The sequence below is a fragment of the Oncorhynchus mykiss genome, chromosome 16 (genome assembly GCF_013265735.2).
Source record: "Oncorhynchus mykiss isolate Arlee chromosome 16, USDA_OmykA_1.1, whole genome shotgun sequence".
NCBI classification, from domain to species: Eukaryota; Metazoa; Chordata; class Actinopteri; order Salmoniformes; family Salmonidae; genus Oncorhynchus; species Oncorhynchus mykiss.
The window spans coordinates 40,024,628-40,042,214 of NC_048580.1; the positions used below are offsets into that span (position 1 = coordinate 40,024,628).

Genomic DNA, 17,587 nt, shown 5'->3' on the forward strand with positions numbered 1-17,587 from the left:
ATGTGTTCTGTGTATTCTATGTGTTCTGTGTATTCTATGTGTTCTGTGTATTATATGTGGTATGGGTATTCTATATGTTCTGTGTATTCTATGTGTTCTGTGTATTCTGTGTGTTCTGTGTATTCTATGTGTTCTGTGTATTCTATGTGTTCTGTGTATTATATGTGGTATGGGTATTCTATGTGTTCGGTGTATTCTATGTGTTCGGTGTATTCTATGTGTTCGGTGTATTCTATGTGTTCGGTGTATTCTATGTGTTCGGTGTATTCTATGTGTTCTGTGTATTCTATGTGGTATGGGTTTTCTATGTGTTCTGTGTATTCTGTGTGTTCTGTGTATTCTATGTGTTCCGTGTATTCTATGTGTTCTGTGTATTCTATGTGTTCTCTGTATTCTATGTGTTCTGTGTTTTCTGTGTATTCTATGTGTTCTGTGTATTCTATGTGTTCTGTGTATTGTGTGTGTTCTATGTGTTCTATGTGCGTTGACTGTTACGTATGATCTTGTTGTTAATGTGTTTTTTTGTAATACTATTGGGTGTTGATGCTATATTAATCTGTTTAATACTATCATATGCTTTAGCATTGCATTCTGTATCATGTAATGTGTATACTGTTGTGTGGTGTGCTGTTGTTTCTAGTACTGTGGTGTGTATAATATTGTTGTTGTATTGTGTGTTTTGTCATAGCTGCTCCGTACTGGACCAAGGAGCCCGTGAGCCAGCTTTATGCCCCAGGAGAGACAGTGAGACTGGACTGTCAGGCCGATGGCATTCCCTCGCCTGCTGTCGCCTGGAGCATGAATGGAAATCCCATCACAGGTCAGGAATCACACATGCACACTATTACACACACACTACAAGGTTTTACTGCAAACTCAGCGTAGTACACCTGCTGCTGTTCCTGATCTACATAGGTCAAATTTAGGGTTGGGTTGCTCGTTTGAATTTCCTGTCTTTTGGCTATTGCCAACTCGGGAGTTTTCGTATGTAATATGGCAGTCAGTATTGTGCTTTGGTAGAATGTCTTGCTGACTTGCTGTGTGTGTTCAGGTATAGACCTTGACCCCAGGCGTATTGTGAGAGATGGAGCTCTGATTCTGAGAGATGTGGTCTTCACTGATACAGCAGTCTACCAGTGTCAGGCCCACAACAAACACGGAACCATCCTAGTCAATACCTACATCTTTGTCATCGGTGAGGAGGTGCTCTGTGTGTGTGTGTGTGTGTGTGTGTGGGGTGTGTGCGTACGTGTGTTGGTGTATTTGTTAACAACAAGTAGGTCGCATTGATTAACCCGTTCCCTGCTATCCTGCTCCAGAGCTGCCGCCTCAGATCCTGAGTGCAGACGGACAGACATACACTGTCACAGAGGGACAGAAGGCTGGTCTACACTGTCAGACCTTTGGGTCTCCCAGACCTAAAGTTACATGGTGAGACACGCCTGTATTAGTTTCTATTCTTCTACGAAACTAGCTTATTTAATTAGATTTAAAGAAATCTTCCAACAAGGAACAAATGTGTCACTCTCCTCATTGGCAAACGGTCAGCCAAAATCCAACCTTGGTCTGTTTTAACGGGCGTCACAGTTCTGGCTCTTGGTTTTTCCATCCTCTCTGGCTGTGTTTTCTGTATAGTCATCTCTATCTACCTCTGTGTATTTCCTATCCAGGGAGGTGGACAATGGCGCGTCTCTTCTGGCTGACCCCAGGGTTAACCTGCTGACCAATGGAAGCCTCCAGATCACCAACGTCTCCCATGACGACGAGGGCCTGTACACCTGCTCCATCAGCAACACCAACATGTCAATCAATGCTGAGCTGGAGGTGCTGAGTGAGTAGGCCATGAATCACACACAGGGACACACACACACACAGGGACACACACACACACACACACACACGTATACATAAATGAACACATACAGTATAGACTCATGCTGACTCATTCAATCACATGCACAGCACACACTTATGCACACTAATTCTCTCTCTCTCGCTCGCTCCCTCTCTAACCCTGTATCTAATCATGTCATCTTACCCTCTCTCTCTCTCTCTCTCTCTCTCTCTCTCTCTCTCTCTCTCTCTCTCTCTCTCTCTCTCTCTCTCTCTCTCTCTCTCTCTCTCTCTCTCTCTCTCTCTCTCTCTCTCTCTCTCTCTCTCTCTCTCTCTCTCTCTCTCTCTCTCTCTCTCTCTCTCTCTCTCTCTCTCTCTCTCTCTCTCTCTCTCTCTCTCTCTCTCTCTCTCTCTCTCTCACAGACAGGACAGTGATCCTGTCTCCTCCCGGGGACCTGCGTGTTAGGCCTGGGAAGACGGTCATATTTACCTGCCTGGCTCAGGTGGACTCCAAACTGACCCCCCCACACATCCAATGGAGGAGGAGTGGACAGAAACTAATGCAGTCGTACGCTGAGGACAAGTAAGGACATGTTTAGTCTGGTACTAAGACGGCCGTGCGGGTGTGTGTCTGTCTCTGTGTGTGCGTGCGTGCACTTGTTTTCCTAAATTGTAAGGACCCCAATGTCCTACCATTTCACCTTAATGCCCTGACAAGGTAGGAAAACAATAACTTTTTTGGAAAAGTCTGGATGTTTTGTTCAAATGCTCCATTTGCTCCACTCCAAAAAGTCCTGAAATTTCATGAAAACACAGCTGTGTGTGCCGGCACCTGTACGGCTCTTTACGGTATTACGCGTATTATTACTTACGGTGAAGGTATACGTCTGACGACGCGACGATAATAATGACGACGGCGATGACAATACTGACAATGACAATCCCGATATCCAGGTACACGTTTGAGGGCCCCGACCTGATCGTGGCCAACGTGCAGACCGAGGACGAGGGGGTTTACACCTGTGAGGTCATCACTAACCTGGATATGGCTGAGGCCAGCGGATCCATCACGCTAGTCGGTATGGAAATGTCCCATTTCAATGTTATATTTCATACGTGGTATGATGCTGCCAGTGCTTCTGTACTGTACTATTGTGCAGTGATGCATTAATGCTGTGTTTTTTAAATACATTTTCAATATAGTTGGTATGGAAATGTCCCATGTGAATGTCAAAATGTTTGGTATTGGGGTAAACCTCTGTTGTGTTGTACTATGCAGTAATACTTTGATGTTGTGTACAGTACACACTGTACTCTAAGTATAACTTACAGTATGCTCTAGTAAGTTCAGAAACATTTTCCACTACAGTTGGTTTGGAAATATGAACATATGATAACCATAACACCGTGTGGTATATATTGTTTCCACAGCGTTTGTTTCTGTCTTTCAATATGTAATGTTAAGTTGATACTGTGCTGTATGCCTCAACTCGTGCTTAACTCTTAACCCTAAATTGATTTCTCCCCCACCCCCCCTCTCCAGACCGTCCAGATCCTCCCACCCAGCTCCAGGTCTCTGACCCTAAAGACCGTGGAGTGACTCTCAGCTGGACCGCTGGAGATGACCACAACAGCCCTGTCATAGGTACAGACATGATACTGAATGAACACAACAGCCAACTTCAGTGCGGCCTTTGACATTATCGATTATAGTCTGCTGCTGGCAAAACGTATGTGTTATGGCTTTTACAACCCCTGCTATGTTGTGGATAAAGAGTTACCTGTCTAACAGAACACAGAGGGTGTTATTTAATGGAAGCCTCTACAACATAATCCAGGTAGAATCAGGAATTCCCAAAGGCAGCTGTCTAGGCCCATTTACTTTTTAAAAATCTTTACTAATGAATTACCACGGGCTTTGAGGAAAGCCAGAGTGTCAACAGTATGAATGTGGATGACGCAATACTATACATGTTAGCTACTACAGCGACTGAAATGACTGCAAAACTTAACAAAGAGTTGCAGTTAGTTTCAGAGTGTGGGTGGCAAGGAATAAGTTAGTCCTAAATATTTCTAAAACTAAAAGCATTGTATTTGGTACAAATCATTCACTTGAACCTCAACAAAATCTTGTAATAAATAATGTGGAAATTGAGCAAGTTGAGGTGACTAAACTGCTTGGCGTAACCCTGGATTGTGAACTGTGATGGTCAAAACATACAACAGTTGCTAAGATGGGGAGAAGTATGTCCATGTAAAGCTTATCTTATCTTATCTTGACAGCAGTGTCAACAAGGCAGGTCCTACTGGCCCTAGTTTTGTCGCACCTGGACTACTGTTCAGTCGTGTGGTCAGGTGCCACAAAAAAAGGACAATTGGAAAATTGCAATTGGTTCAGAACAGGGCAGCACGGCTGACCCTTGGATGTACACCGAGAGCTAATATTAATAATGTGCATGTCAATCTCTCCTGGCTGAAAGTGGATGAGAGATTGACTTCATCACTACTTTTATTTATGAGAGGTATTGACATGTTGAATGGGCCGAGCTGTCTGTCTAAACTACTGGCACACAGCTCAGACACCCACCAGAGGTCTGTCTAAACTACTGGCACACAGCTCAGACACCCACCAGAGGTCTGTCTAAACTACTGGTACACAGCTCAGACACCCACCAGAGGTCTGTCTAAACTACTGGCCCACAGCTCAGACACCCACCAGAGGTCTGTCTGAACTACTGGCACACAGCTCGGACACCCACCAGAGGTCTGTCTAAACTACTGGCACACAGCTCAGACACCCATACATATCCCACAAGACATGCCTCAAGAGGTCTCTTCACGGTCCCCAAGTCCAGAACAGACTATAGAAGGTACTAAATAGAGCCATGACTATATGGAACTCTATTCCACATCAAGTAACTCATGCAAGCAGTAAAGCAGATAAAAAACACCTTATGGAACAGCGGGGATTGTGAAGCAACACAAACATAGGCACAGACAAATGCATACACACACACACGATAGCATACGCACTATATACACACACACACACACACATGGATGTTGTACTGTATATATGTGGTAGTGGTGGAGTAGGGGCATTAGGGCCTTGGCAGCAGCTAATGGGGATCCATAATAAATACAAGATACAAATACACAACTGACATTAGATCTGGGTTCAAGTAGGATTTTTTTTCTTCCGAACTCTTGATTGCGCTGGCCTGGCACACTGTAGCCAATGTAATCGCCCCGTCATTGCAAAGTGCGAACCCCGCCTACCTGTCACTCCAGACAAGCTCAATCAAATGCGAAAAATATTACTATTTGAACCCAGGTCCAAAGGATACTAGACCACTGTGATGCTTTTAACTATAAACCCATAGCCATCATACCATGCATCTCCCCATGGGAGAGTGAGGTCCTGTTTCTAATGTTGTTTGCAGTATAGATGACCACAGCTGTCCGGGTCTGGGGACAGAATGGACACTGCCTTGCCTGCCTTTGATAACCAGATCATTTTGAGGCTTTGCGTTTTGAATTACCAACCCCAAATCGTATCATGTTATATTATTGCATCTCTCCTGAGAACATGAAAACTTGCTATCTCGTTACACGGACTGTGATTTCTCCGTTGTCACATATTACTTCATATCTTCTGCTTAGTGGCATTGACACTGATGGCTGATGCTCTCTCTCTCTCTCTCTCTCTCTCTCTCTCTCCCCCATCCTTCTCGCCAGAGTTTCGGGTGGAGTTTAAGGATCATGTTTCTAACGAGTGGGGTTGGGAGGAGCTGAAACGTGTTAGTGGAACCGAAAAGAGTGTGAACCTTGCCCTGCAGCCCTATGTGTCCTACCGTTTCCGGGTCATCTCCGTCAACGACATCGGGAAGAGTGATCCCAGCACGCCTTCTGACCTTCACAGCACGCCACCTCAAGGTTAGACACACCTATCAAGTGTGTTTGTGTGTGTGCGTCAAAAAATGAAATGCCTGGTAGTTTCACTAGAGTCTTTACATCCGCTAGTACCTAGGCTATATACACCCGCTGTATAGTCCTTTAGCTTGGTATAGAAGCATTCAAATTGGGACACATGAACATAACCTGATGTAGTGCCATTTTATCAACGCCTCAGGTCGACATGTAGATATGTCAATGGTGAGAATGCTATTTTAGTTTTGGGTCATGGCTTCTCCTGTGTTGGGTCAACATGGCCCCCCAAAAAGCTTAAAATGTATATATTGGTTTGGGGAACTCATTTAATCCACAGCCAAAACCACATGTTCTTTGATTTTACCTTTACGATCGCAACAATGAGGAAAAAAACATCAAAAATCACAGTAAAAAAAAAAAAAAAAAGTATTTTCAGTGGTGTTTCCAAAGTGACCTTTCTCACACTCAACTTAAATATTGTTTTGTAAACCAGATGGTAGACGAATCAGGATATATTTCTACACCAATAAAAAACAAAGAGTTGTATCACTATGTCACAACATATACGCATGTGATGTGATAAAGAGATTATTGCTCAATAAGCTTTTTATTAAATCTCTAAATCAACGGGTAAAGGTGTTCACACTAGGCAGAACCCCTTCAAATTAGTAGCAAGCCAACAAAGTTACAAAAGAAAAGTAATGAGTTAACTTACAGGGAGAGAGGTTCAATCCAACAGAGATTCATTCCCCTGTTCTACTCTTAAAAAGGTTCCTTATGATGAGAAACACTGATATACCAAGGTTCGTGGTTGTACATAACAATGGGGCGACGGGGCTGAGCCTTAGATTTTGAATGCTTATTATAGCGCCACCTATGGGCCAAACCGTGCTGTTTTTGGTATCTGAGTAGCAGTGTTGATATACTTTGATATTACCAAAGTAGAAAACATTTTTACCAATCGGGCATTGAGATATTGCGACAACGGCAGAAGAGTAATAAGAAAGAAAGAAAAATGACATCAAAAACAATAGGTTTGCTTGCAATTTCACTGCCAAAATCTGACCAATGGACATGTGTTCCAATGGCCCTAATCTCCCATATACAGTGAGGTCTGGAATGATTGACACCTTTTCTAAAGATGAGTGAAAATTACTGTATAAAATGAATAATTCAAATACTGAGCTATATTGTATCCTAAACATTTTTATAGCTTTTTACTAATACAATTGCTCAGAGAAAGAGATTTTGTTTAACAAGTTTAACAAACTTGATTTTGTTTAACAAGTATTTTTTTTTTTCATGTTCATGTTTTCAATATTTCACCTTGCCAGGATAATGGCACTGAGCCTTTTTCTAAAAAATGTTTTATGAGTTAGAGAACACATTGTGTGAGGATCTTATAGAGGAAAAGGGGAACCATACCTCTGTATAGAGGAACCATACCTCTATACAGAATCATGAAAACGTAGGGTTTTGAGTTGAAGAGGGCAGTCCAGTGCAGACAAAGGATATCTTTGCAAGGTGAGGTATTAAAAGGAATTGAAAATAGGGATGTCAATCATTTTGACCCTTTACCATTTTGAGGAGAAAAATGTATTACTTGTGAAACAAAATCTCTTCTCTGATCAATTGTATTAGTATAAAAAAATATATATTTTTTTGTGCGTACAATACAGCTCAGTATTTAAATGATTTATTTTATACAGTAATCATCTTTATCTTTACCGAACCCACTGTACAGTATATAGTGAAACTAGCTCTAACGCGGCTGTTTATTAGCGAAGGGCTCTAAAGAGCCGGCTCTTGTAGGTGAACGTTGGGAGCCGGCTCTTGTAGGTGAACGTTGGGAGCCGGCTCTTGTAGGTGAACGTTGGGAGCCGGCTCTTGTAGGTGAACGTTGGGAGCCGGCTCTTGTAGGTGAACGTTGGGAGCCGGCTTGCATATCAGAAGAGCCGAATCTATTTATAAAAAATATTTTTTTTTAAATGAAGATGTGAATAATCAACAGATTTAAATGATTAGAATGAACTAATTCAAAGAAAAAAAATAAATAAAAAATACTATAGGCCTAAATGCTCAAGCGCACACATTCGTTCTGACTGTCTGCTCAGACTAACAGCCTCACCTGTTGTTCCTGTCAATCAGACACGCAGTGTCAACCAATGAACCAAAGATGCGTGAGGGAGGGCGGAGCCAACTCACTCTCAGTCACACACTTAGCAGCCGAGGAGAGAGAGGAAGGACAGCTATGAAAACAACAGCTAGAAAATGAGTCGGAAGCACTTGGATGCATTTTAATAATGTAGACAATGTTAGTATAGAATTTGCCAAAACAAAATCTCATATTAAGCCGGTTCTACGCACAACCTACACCGGCATGTCTGTAGTCTATGTCTGTAGCAAAACAAGGCCAAATTGATATTGCATTGGCTAAAAATGATTGCCACTGATTTCCAGCCATTTTCGATCGTGGAGGACAGAGGTTTAAGAAATTATAGTAATAGTCTAAATCCAATTTACACAATTTCAAGCAGGAAAACCCTTTCAAAATCACGTATTCTACAACTGAACGAGAGCCTTCATTGCAGGAAAGAGTCCAAAAAGCTACTGCAGTTTGCCTTCCCACTGACTGCTGGACATCAAGGGTAAACACTTCTTACATGTCGGTTACATCACTTCATTGAAGATTCTTCGATGTCTAGCTGTCTTCTGGACTGCTTTGAGTTCAGCGACAGACACACCTCAGAGAACTTGGCAGAGGAACTGTTGAGAGTGGCCAGAGTAGGGCAAGTAGACGGAAAAAGTGGTCTGTTGTGTTAGCGACAATGCAGCGAACATAACCAAAGCCATGAACATTTTAAAATGGACCCATCATCCATGTCTTACCCACACAATCAACCTGACTGTAAGAGATGCTCTGAAGGTGAAGAAGCCCACTGTGGACAAAGTGAAAGCAGCTGTGGAATACTTCCACAGGAGCACAGCAGGTGCTGAAAAACTAAAGTCTACACAACGCCAGACGGGGATGCCTGAGCTGAGGCCTAAAACAAGACTGCAGTACAAGGTGGAATTCAACATTTTACAAGTTGAAGCGGTTTCTTGAGTCAAAGGATGCCAACATCTCTACCCTGGCCATTGTCAATGCACCTGTTGATGCTCTGACCCAAGAGGAATGGGAGGTGGTGGAGGAGGTGTGCAGAGTCCTGGAACCCTTTGAGCAGGTCACTGTGGAGATCAGTGGAGAGAGGTACAGTAAGCAGTTATTACTACATCATTATTTAATCCAGAACTATATATGTATATGAGCAGTAGATGAGAATGTAGTATCAGTAGACAAAGCATGAACCTGAACTAATAAGTTACTGTTCTCTCTTTCCAGCTATGTGACAGCTTCAAAAATGATACTCCTGTGGAAGGGTCTGCAGCGAATCACAGCCAGAGAGAAGCAAATGTAACCACAGGACACGTGACAGAGTTGATGGACACCCTATGTTCGTCAATGGACAGAAAGTTCCACAGAATGGAATATAATCACGTGCTTCTTAAACCTGACCCCAGGTTTAAGAAGTTAGCCTTCAGTGATGCCAGAGCGATTGATGAGGGTCTTCAAAGAATAACCTCCGCAGCAGAGGGAGGGACAGCCCCAGCAGTCAGCTGGCTCAGGCACCGGGGCAACAGGAAGAAGAGGGATCAGATGGAGCAGAAGCACCAGCAGTAGTGCCACAAACGGATGCTGTTTGACAAGAGAAGAACTGGGGATGCAGCACGAAGGAATCCCTCAGCAGATGCCATAACGGAGGTCCGATCCTATTTGGAGGAGCCCCTCCCCCAAAGATCTGCAGAACCTCTGAGCTGATGGAAGAACAAGGCCTCTGTCTACACACGGCTATCTAAAGTCATGACAGGGAGACTCTGCATAGTGGGCACATCCATTCCCTCTGAGAGGGTCTTTTCTCGAAAACGGGACAAATAATTACTAAGAGAAGAAACCGCATCAGCCCCTCGAAAGTGAGGCAGCTTGTATTTCTGAATGCAAATCTCTCATAAAAGCAAAACATAGTCAGCATTGCTGTGTGCTGCTGGTTATAACATGGCAATAAAGAAGAGAGAGAAAAGAGGGACCAGTTTAATGTTTTAACTGGGATGCTGCAGTTTTGCACATTGTTATTTATTTTTCTTTGATATTGTGCAATATTCCATTATTATGTTGTTCAGATTATATTCGTTTTGAATTGTTACATTTATATGCACTTTGTTTATATACATTAAAAAAGTTCTACTTTAAATGCACATGTGTAATAGCATCCTTCTTTTTTACATTTATTTCAATTTGTGGGATGCTGCAGTTTTGCAAAATGTTATTTATTTTTCTTTGATATGTTGCAATATTCTATTATGCTGTTCAGATTGTATTCATTTGAAGGGTTAGATGTATATGCACTTTGGTTATATACATTAAAGTTCTACTTTAAATGCAAATGTTTAATAGCATTCTTCGTCATAACAAACCAATGCATTTTTAAATACATTGTGGTGAAGGTAGAGTATGATTTAATTTAATAATTTAATTAGAATTGTTTTAATATCAATCATAGTCAAACTATCGCAAACTGTTTGACTTGAAAAAATACAACAACAAAAAAACATTTTAAGAGCCGTTTGGTAGCCAAAAGAGCCGCCTCATTTTTGGTGAGCTGAGCCGAACTAGCCGGCTCACTGAAAAGAGACGGAATGCCAATCACCACTGTTTAGGAAACTAGCTCCCAACTAACTCTGAACCAAAGCTATTCAATGGAGTTTGGGTGTTTTAGCAGTCAGAAGCATGCCGTCAGTGGAACCAGAGTTTATTTGATCACACGGCACATCTATGGACTACATCTTCCTACTAAATACATTCCCGATTTTGCCGTTCCCTTTCCTGCTGTCATCTAGCAAAATACTTTCATCTTCCAAGCTGTTTGAAAAATGTTCAGTGTTTACCTCTTTTTTTTTTGTGTGTGTTTTTTTACACACTCACTTCTCAGCAGAAGAGACACTGAAGAGAGAGACATGATGAGAAGTCTATAATCCAGCATCTCAGTTTTCCCATTCCTAGATTAGAGTATGACACCCTCTTACCCGGGTCACCTCTTCTAGTCTTTTTCATGTCGGCATCATTCTCGCATCGCATTAGACAGGTGACAATGAGCTTTTTAAAGTAATTTCCCCCCCCCCCCGACGTTTGCAGAGATCACGTTCACAGTAAACACTACCCATGTGGGTTCCATAACAACACTTAGTCTGTTATAGTGTCATAACGCAGCTCTGATTGATTCCCAACCGTTGCCCTGTTTGGATGTAGCCACGGTTGTGAGACCCAGACAGCACAAACAGCAAATGTTCTGACCTATGGTTGTCATAGTCACAGGAGAACCAACATCAGAGTGTATAAAAGACGGGAACTAGACTTGGCACCATTGAAACATCAACAGGCAGTGAGAAGGACTCTCTGTACCAAGACAAAGGGGGACATATGGTGAGACATGTTGAGATATGATGCTGGAGGTGTGTGTCACTGTTGTCCTGGGCCTCTGAGGACCTCCTGAGATCATTGGAGCAGCGCAGCCTCAATCAGATTCTGGGTGTCTATTTATTGCTGAGAGTTCAGACTGTCCTTCCTGGGAGTTAATGCTGATGTTATCACACAGTGCATGGATAGGTCTCTTGTGCCTGTTAGTACCCAGAATAACTCCCTTGACGTCACCCAGTTCCATGACTTCAGAGGAACATGCTTCAGGATCATCTCTAACTTGACTTCAGTGATACCCATCCCGGTTGCTGAGGTCCTCCTGACAACATGCCCAGACTGTGTCCTCACTCTGCAGAGAAGCACTGAGTCTGGGAATCCCTACAACTCTACAAAGCTCTTGGAGTAGGTGAAGGGAGCTCGCTCACTGCTGTGGAACCAACGATTACAATGGGGTTTCTTGCAGATTCGCTGGGATTGGCATGGGGTGTCGGGGGTCCGTTGGTAGATTTTGACCATTTGTTTTGTTTTCATGTCTTACTCATTGTTAGGAAGAATTTTGGTCCAAATTGGATGTTGGGTACTATATTTATTGTCTAAATCCTGTGAATTAAAATTGCAATTTTGGGTGCAATCAATTAGCAAATTTCTCAGATCAAATAATTTAACAATTCAACAAAATAAAGTTGTCGGAATGCTTACCTTATTGGATTCCAACTATAGAAATGATTTCAGAACAATCTTAGTGGGTGTCAAGGGCTTGCTGAAATGACATGCAATGACTCGCAATGACAATGTCCGCTCACTGTGTTGCTGCTCCCAAACGTGACCTTTTAATAAAGCTTTGGTGATTCAGATTTAATTCAAGGAGGTTTCACGAGCAAAACCCTTTATGGACCGGCTCGGCTACTTGGCCAATACATTGGGCAAGGTGCATTGCCGAATGCACTGGGAAGCTATGCTTGGTTTTTAAGCAAATGAAGCAAAATGCTTTTTTTTTTTAACATTTCTAAATATGAGCTTCACGGGCACAAAAAGCACATGGGCACTGTGCGCTATTGGCCGGATAGGCTGCTTTTCCATTCTCAAAATCCATGCCATGACCAACTGTGTTACCGCTGGTCTTAAAATCTCCCCATTTGCGCTGCCTGAAATGTGCACATCGGTGCATGTTTTTAAGGACACAGCTCAGATATTGTCACCCCTCCCACCTGACATAAGACGGGTAAATTGCCAAATGCAGTGCAATGTTTCCCTGTCATGTTTCTTAAAAGTGACACAGTAAATAACATCACATGATGTATCATTGTAATCCGTAGACTTCAGGGAACACTTAATAAAAAAAAAAAATACAGAATCAAAAGTTGACTGCGATTTCTCATCATTGTTGCGATCATAAAGGAAAAAACAAAATTCAGATAAATTCAGATAAATGCATTTTCACGATTGACCTCTACGGGGCTCAAAGCCCGACCTTAGGCTTTGATGAAACGGCACCTTTTTTTTTACAAGTATGCCAATTTGAATATCAAAGTGAACAATATGGTCTTTTTGGGGAGTTTATAACCTGGACTAATAGTGAATATACTGTATTATTATCTGCTTGTAGACCTACAGTCCTTCCTAACATGGATTGAACATCAAAACGTTCTCTATCTGCAGTGTCAGGGAGTAACTGATTGCATGTAATCTGATTACAAAAAACTAACTGTAATCGGTTACGTTACCAGCAAAAATATTGCAATCGGATTACAGATACTTTTGAAAAACTAGATGATTACTTACTTCATGGATTACTTTTAAATTCAGAAAGGATGCTTGCAAAAAAATACATTATGGCAGCTTTCTGTTTTCTCAATGACATTCAATTCAGCATTGAAAAAAGACACACGTTTTAAGTTTCTTCCACCTGAGCGAGTCTGACCGCAAGACAGAGACCACTATGATGACACACCAAATGCGTTTGATGGATCCTTTTTTTGGCTTCTTCTAATGCCTCTTAAGGGGAAAGCAATCCAAAAGTAACTGAAAGTAATCCGATTTGGGGTAATCCAAAAATGAAGTTACTGATTTACAATATTGGACAGGTAACTAGTAACTGTGATGACATTTAGAAAGTAACCTACCCAACTCTGCATATCTGATTTGGGATTCCACCCCTTTCCCCACTCCACAGCTCCAGACAACAACCCTGAGGATGTGAGGAGTGAGTCTACAGAGCCAGACACCCTGGTCATCACGTGGGAGGTAAGACTCTTTCTTATGTTAGACTGTTCTGTCACCTTCTACATGAATGTTCCACCGAAACTGGAAAATGTGTTCATTAAAAAAGAATAGGAGAAAAACGTTGAAAAGGCAGAAAATGGTAGGCTAAACTTGTGTACCTGAAGTTCATCCCATGAGGGGATTGTGTGTACTCACATTCTGATTGGCTCCTGTCCCGGTCTGTCACTCTGTCACAGGAAATGGACAGGCGTGTGTTCAACGGACCGGAGTTCCAGTACAAGGTGTTCTGGAGGAGGGTAGTAGGTGACGGCCCCACCTGGCACTCTAATGTCACCACTGAGCCACCGTACATTGTTACTGAAGTGGGCAACTTCTCAGCCTTCGAGATCAAAGTACAGGCTGTCAATCAGAAAGGGGAGGGACCTGAGCCAGACCCTGTCATTGGCTACTCCGGAGAGAATGGTGAGATGTTGTTTTAGAATTCTGTCTTTCTTTAATGATCTCTCTTTCTTTCTCTCACTCTCCCCTCTATCTTTCTTTCTTTATCACTCTCTGACTCTCTCACAGACTCTCTATATATCTCTTTATCTTCTCTCTTTCTGTCTTTTCCTCTTTCTCTGTTCTCTTTCTCCTCTCTGTCTTTCTCTCTCCCTCTCCCTCTATCCCCTACTCTCTCTTTCTCTCGCTCTCTCAATTCAATTCAAGGGGCGTTACTGGCATGGGGAACATATGTTAACATTGCCAAAGCAAGTGAAGTAGATAATATACAAAAGTGAAATAAACAATAAAAAGGAACCGTAAACATTACACTCATATCTAATCAAGCCTCTCTCTGTCCTCTTTTCCTCTCGTTCCTGCTCTCGTTCTCGCTCTCCTCTTTATCTCCCTCTAATGACTATAAATTAGTCTATTGTGTTTAGGTCTACTGGTAAACAGTACAATAATAATCATTCAAGTGATTATGATGCTGAGCAAGATAATGTCTCTCTCACCTCCCTCCCTCCCTCCCTCCCTCCCTCCCTCCCTCCCTCCCTCCCTCCCTCCCTCCCTCCCTCCCTCCCTCCCTCCCTGCAGTCCCCCTGGAGGCTCCTATGGATGTGGGTGTTGTGCTGCTCAACAGTACAGCCATCAGGGTAACATGGGCAGCAGTGGACAGAGATACTGTCAGAGGACACCTACTGGGATACAAGGTACTTGCAGGTCCTTCATTGTTTGTGTCCAGCTCTGGCACTCAGTAGTTACGTTTTCTCATTATCACCTGTGACCCCTTCCCTACTATGTGTGTCAGATAAACATTACATTATGGTTATATAGAGCCTTATAACCCATTATAACCTCTTCCCTCCGGGATCTTCCTGACGAGGTTTGGCTCTAGGTGCCACTAACCGGGGCCGCAAACATTACACATCACGAACATGACATTATAGCTACATAAATCTACATAGGGCATTATTAACCCATTATAACTCCTTCTATCCACCAGATCCACCTGACAAGGTTCGGCTCCAGGGGCCACCACCGGGGTCGGAGGGCCAGAGAGCCGGAGAGCAGCATGGTGGTGGAGACAGGGGCCAATGAGGAGAAGAGGGTCCTGGGGGGCCTTAGACCCTACTCCCACTACGCCCTCACAGTCACTGTGTTCAACAGCAAGGGAGAGGGGCCCCCCTCCGACCCCCCCCTGTCCTTCAGTACCGACGAGGGAGGTGAGAGAAAGAAGGGAGAGGGAGGGAGGGGGAGGTGGAAGGGAGGTGGTGGAGTGAGAGGAGGGGAGGGTGGCATTTTGAGCGAGAGGTAAATGGAGCAGGAGAGATGAGGGAGGGAGATGGGAAAGAAGGGATAGATGACATAGAAAAGGTCAGATAAAGCACAGTGCCATTACTTAAACTAAATACAAGAATGGCCTTTGATGCATGAGTAATGGAGACAGATCCGAGTTAGTTTGCGCTGCAGTGGAAGCGTATATAATCAAGAGCGCCTGTGTCCCCGTCAGCTCCTGGCCCCCCCATGTCTCTCCACCTGGAAAGCCCTGCAGAGACAGAGATGACCCTTCACTGGACCCCCCCTGCTCAGCCCAACGGGGTTCTCAAAGGATACCTGCTGCAGTATCAACAGAGTGGGTGTCTTTCTTTACCTCTCCCTCGTTCTGTCTATCTTTCCACCTTTGTCGTCTATGGTCACCTATACCTCCGTCTAGCACCTTCATTATACATGCTTCTCTGCCTTGTAAAAGACAATGATGCATCTCGGCGAGTCTGTAGCCATCTTCTCACTGAACGTCGGTGACACTGACATGTTGTTGATTTATTACCGGTCACTACCGGAGATGGCTAGTGGTAATACTATCAATCAATCAATCAATCAATCAATCGTTTGCCGTCCATACTTCAGACTCAGTGCGTCAATGCTAAATCAACATCCATTGGTCTAATTCTGAGGCAAACTTCAAATGTTGTAGGTTAAGTCCAAGGTAGTCTCTCCACCGACATACATTTTCCCTCTCGAAAACCGCATGCGACTCTACATCAGAGACAGACCTGTAAACATAATTGATGGACCGTGATTGGTTGGCTGTCCCTCGATCTCTTTTTTTTCTTGTTGTAGTCGTGGAGAGTGATGACAGCCCGGTGCAGGTGGAGACCATAGACGACCACACGCTGACCAAACTGACCCTGAAGCAGCTGGACCCCAAGAGCCGTTACCGCTTCTACCTGAGGGGGCGCACCTCGGCCGGAGACGGAGAGCCCATTACAAGGGAGGGCGCCACCACGCTGGATGGAGGTAGAACTGCAGGAGGATTAGAATTAGATCCGTTTTTCTTCTTTAATGTCCATGCGATGTGGAATTTTGTCATCGGCTTCAACATCACACAAAAACAGACATTAAAACATTCTGTTTACTGGTGTGTTTATCACAATGTAGTTACATGGTGGAGCATTAGGGGGTTAATACATATTATTACACCGAGTTTGGTTAACACTAACAGGATGCGGCTCCGTTTGTTGGTGCTAGACTGATCGTTTGAGATTGTGAAAGAGGGTAAGAGGGAATGTAATTACTCCTTCTCAACCCATTCCAGCTCCTCCGTCCAACATCAGCTTGTCTGTAGGTGAGAAGTGTGTTAACCTGAGCTGGGTGCCAGGCCAGAGACACAGGAGTGTGGGCTTCCAGGTCCAGTACCTCAACAAGAACAGTAAGCTACCAGCCGACCAACAGTACGCCTGTGGGAAAACCAAACACATTTGTAATTTCTTTCACTCCCCTGTCTGTAAGCCATAAAAAAAAAAAAATATATATATATATATAAATACACTGCCGTTCAAAAGTTTGGGGTCACTTAGAAATTTGACCCCAAACCAGAATAGAAAGAGGAGTGGGAGGCCCTGCACAACTGAGCAAGAGGACAAGTACATTAGAGTGTTTAGTTTGAGAAACTATAGAACGAGCTCATTGTATTGGCTGGAATGGACTAAATGGAATGAAGTCAAACGTGGTTTCCATATGGTTGATGTGTTTGATACCGTTCCATGTATTCCATTTCAGCCATTACTATGAGCCTGTTCTCCCTCCTCACAAGTCCTCAACTGGCAGCTTCATTAAAAAGTACCCGCAAAACACCCGTCTCAACGTCAACAGTGAAGAGGCGACTCTGGGATGCTGGCCTTCTAGGCAGAGTTGCAAAGAAAAAGACACATCTCAGACTGGCCAATAAAAAGAAAAGATTAAGATGGGCAAAAGAACACAGACACTGGACAGAGGAAGTCTGCCAAGAAGGCCAGCATTCCGAGTCGCCTCTTCACTGTTGACGTTGAGACTGGTGTTTTGCGGGTACTATTTAATGAAGCTGCCAGTTGAGGACTTGTGAGGCGTCTGTTTCTCAAACTAGACAAAAATGAAAATACTTGTCCTCTTGCTCAGTAGTGCACCGGGACCTCCCACTCCTCTTTCTATTCTGGATAGAGCCAGTTTGCTCTGGTCTGTGAAGGGAGTAGTACACTAAATCTTCAGTTTCTTAGCAATTTCTCTCATGGAATAGCCTTCATTTCTCAGAACAAGAATAGACTGATGAGTTTCAAAATAAAGTTATTTGTT

The 17,587-nt window shown here is 43.3% G+C and overlaps 1 protein-coding gene across 7 annotated transcripts in view; it reads left to right on the top strand.

The window, feature by feature from the left end:
* The window catches only part of LOC110491054 (neural cell adhesion molecule L1), an 81,445-nt gene that overhangs the window by 52,284 nt on the left and 11,574 nt on the right, over positions 1-17,587 (top strand). For all 7 annotated transcript variants that reach the window (XM_036946861.1, XM_036946864.1, XM_036946865.1 and 4 more), the window contains 15 exons: positions 689-820; positions 1,052-1,195; positions 1,320-1,431; positions 1,671-1,831; positions 2,257-2,416; positions 2,788-2,912; positions 3,377-3,478; positions 5,572-5,769; positions 13,449-13,519; positions 13,735-13,960; positions 14,573-14,688; positions 14,982-15,201; positions 15,489-15,611; positions 16,100-16,276; positions 16,575-16,688. In XM_036946861.1, coding sequence (XP_036802756.1) covers positions 689-820; positions 1,052-1,195; positions 1,320-1,431; positions 1,671-1,831; positions 2,257-2,416; positions 2,788-2,912; positions 3,377-3,478; positions 5,572-5,769; positions 13,449-13,519; positions 13,735-13,960; positions 14,573-14,688; positions 14,982-15,201; positions 15,489-15,611; positions 16,100-16,276; positions 16,575-16,688 — 2,181 coding nt within the window. The remainder of the gene's footprint in view (positions 1-688; positions 821-1,051; positions 1,196-1,319; positions 1,432-1,670; positions 1,832-2,256; positions 2,417-2,787; positions 2,913-3,376; positions 3,479-5,571; positions 5,770-13,448; positions 13,520-13,734; positions 13,961-14,572; positions 14,689-14,981; positions 15,202-15,488; positions 15,612-16,099; positions 16,277-16,574; positions 16,689-17,587) is intronic.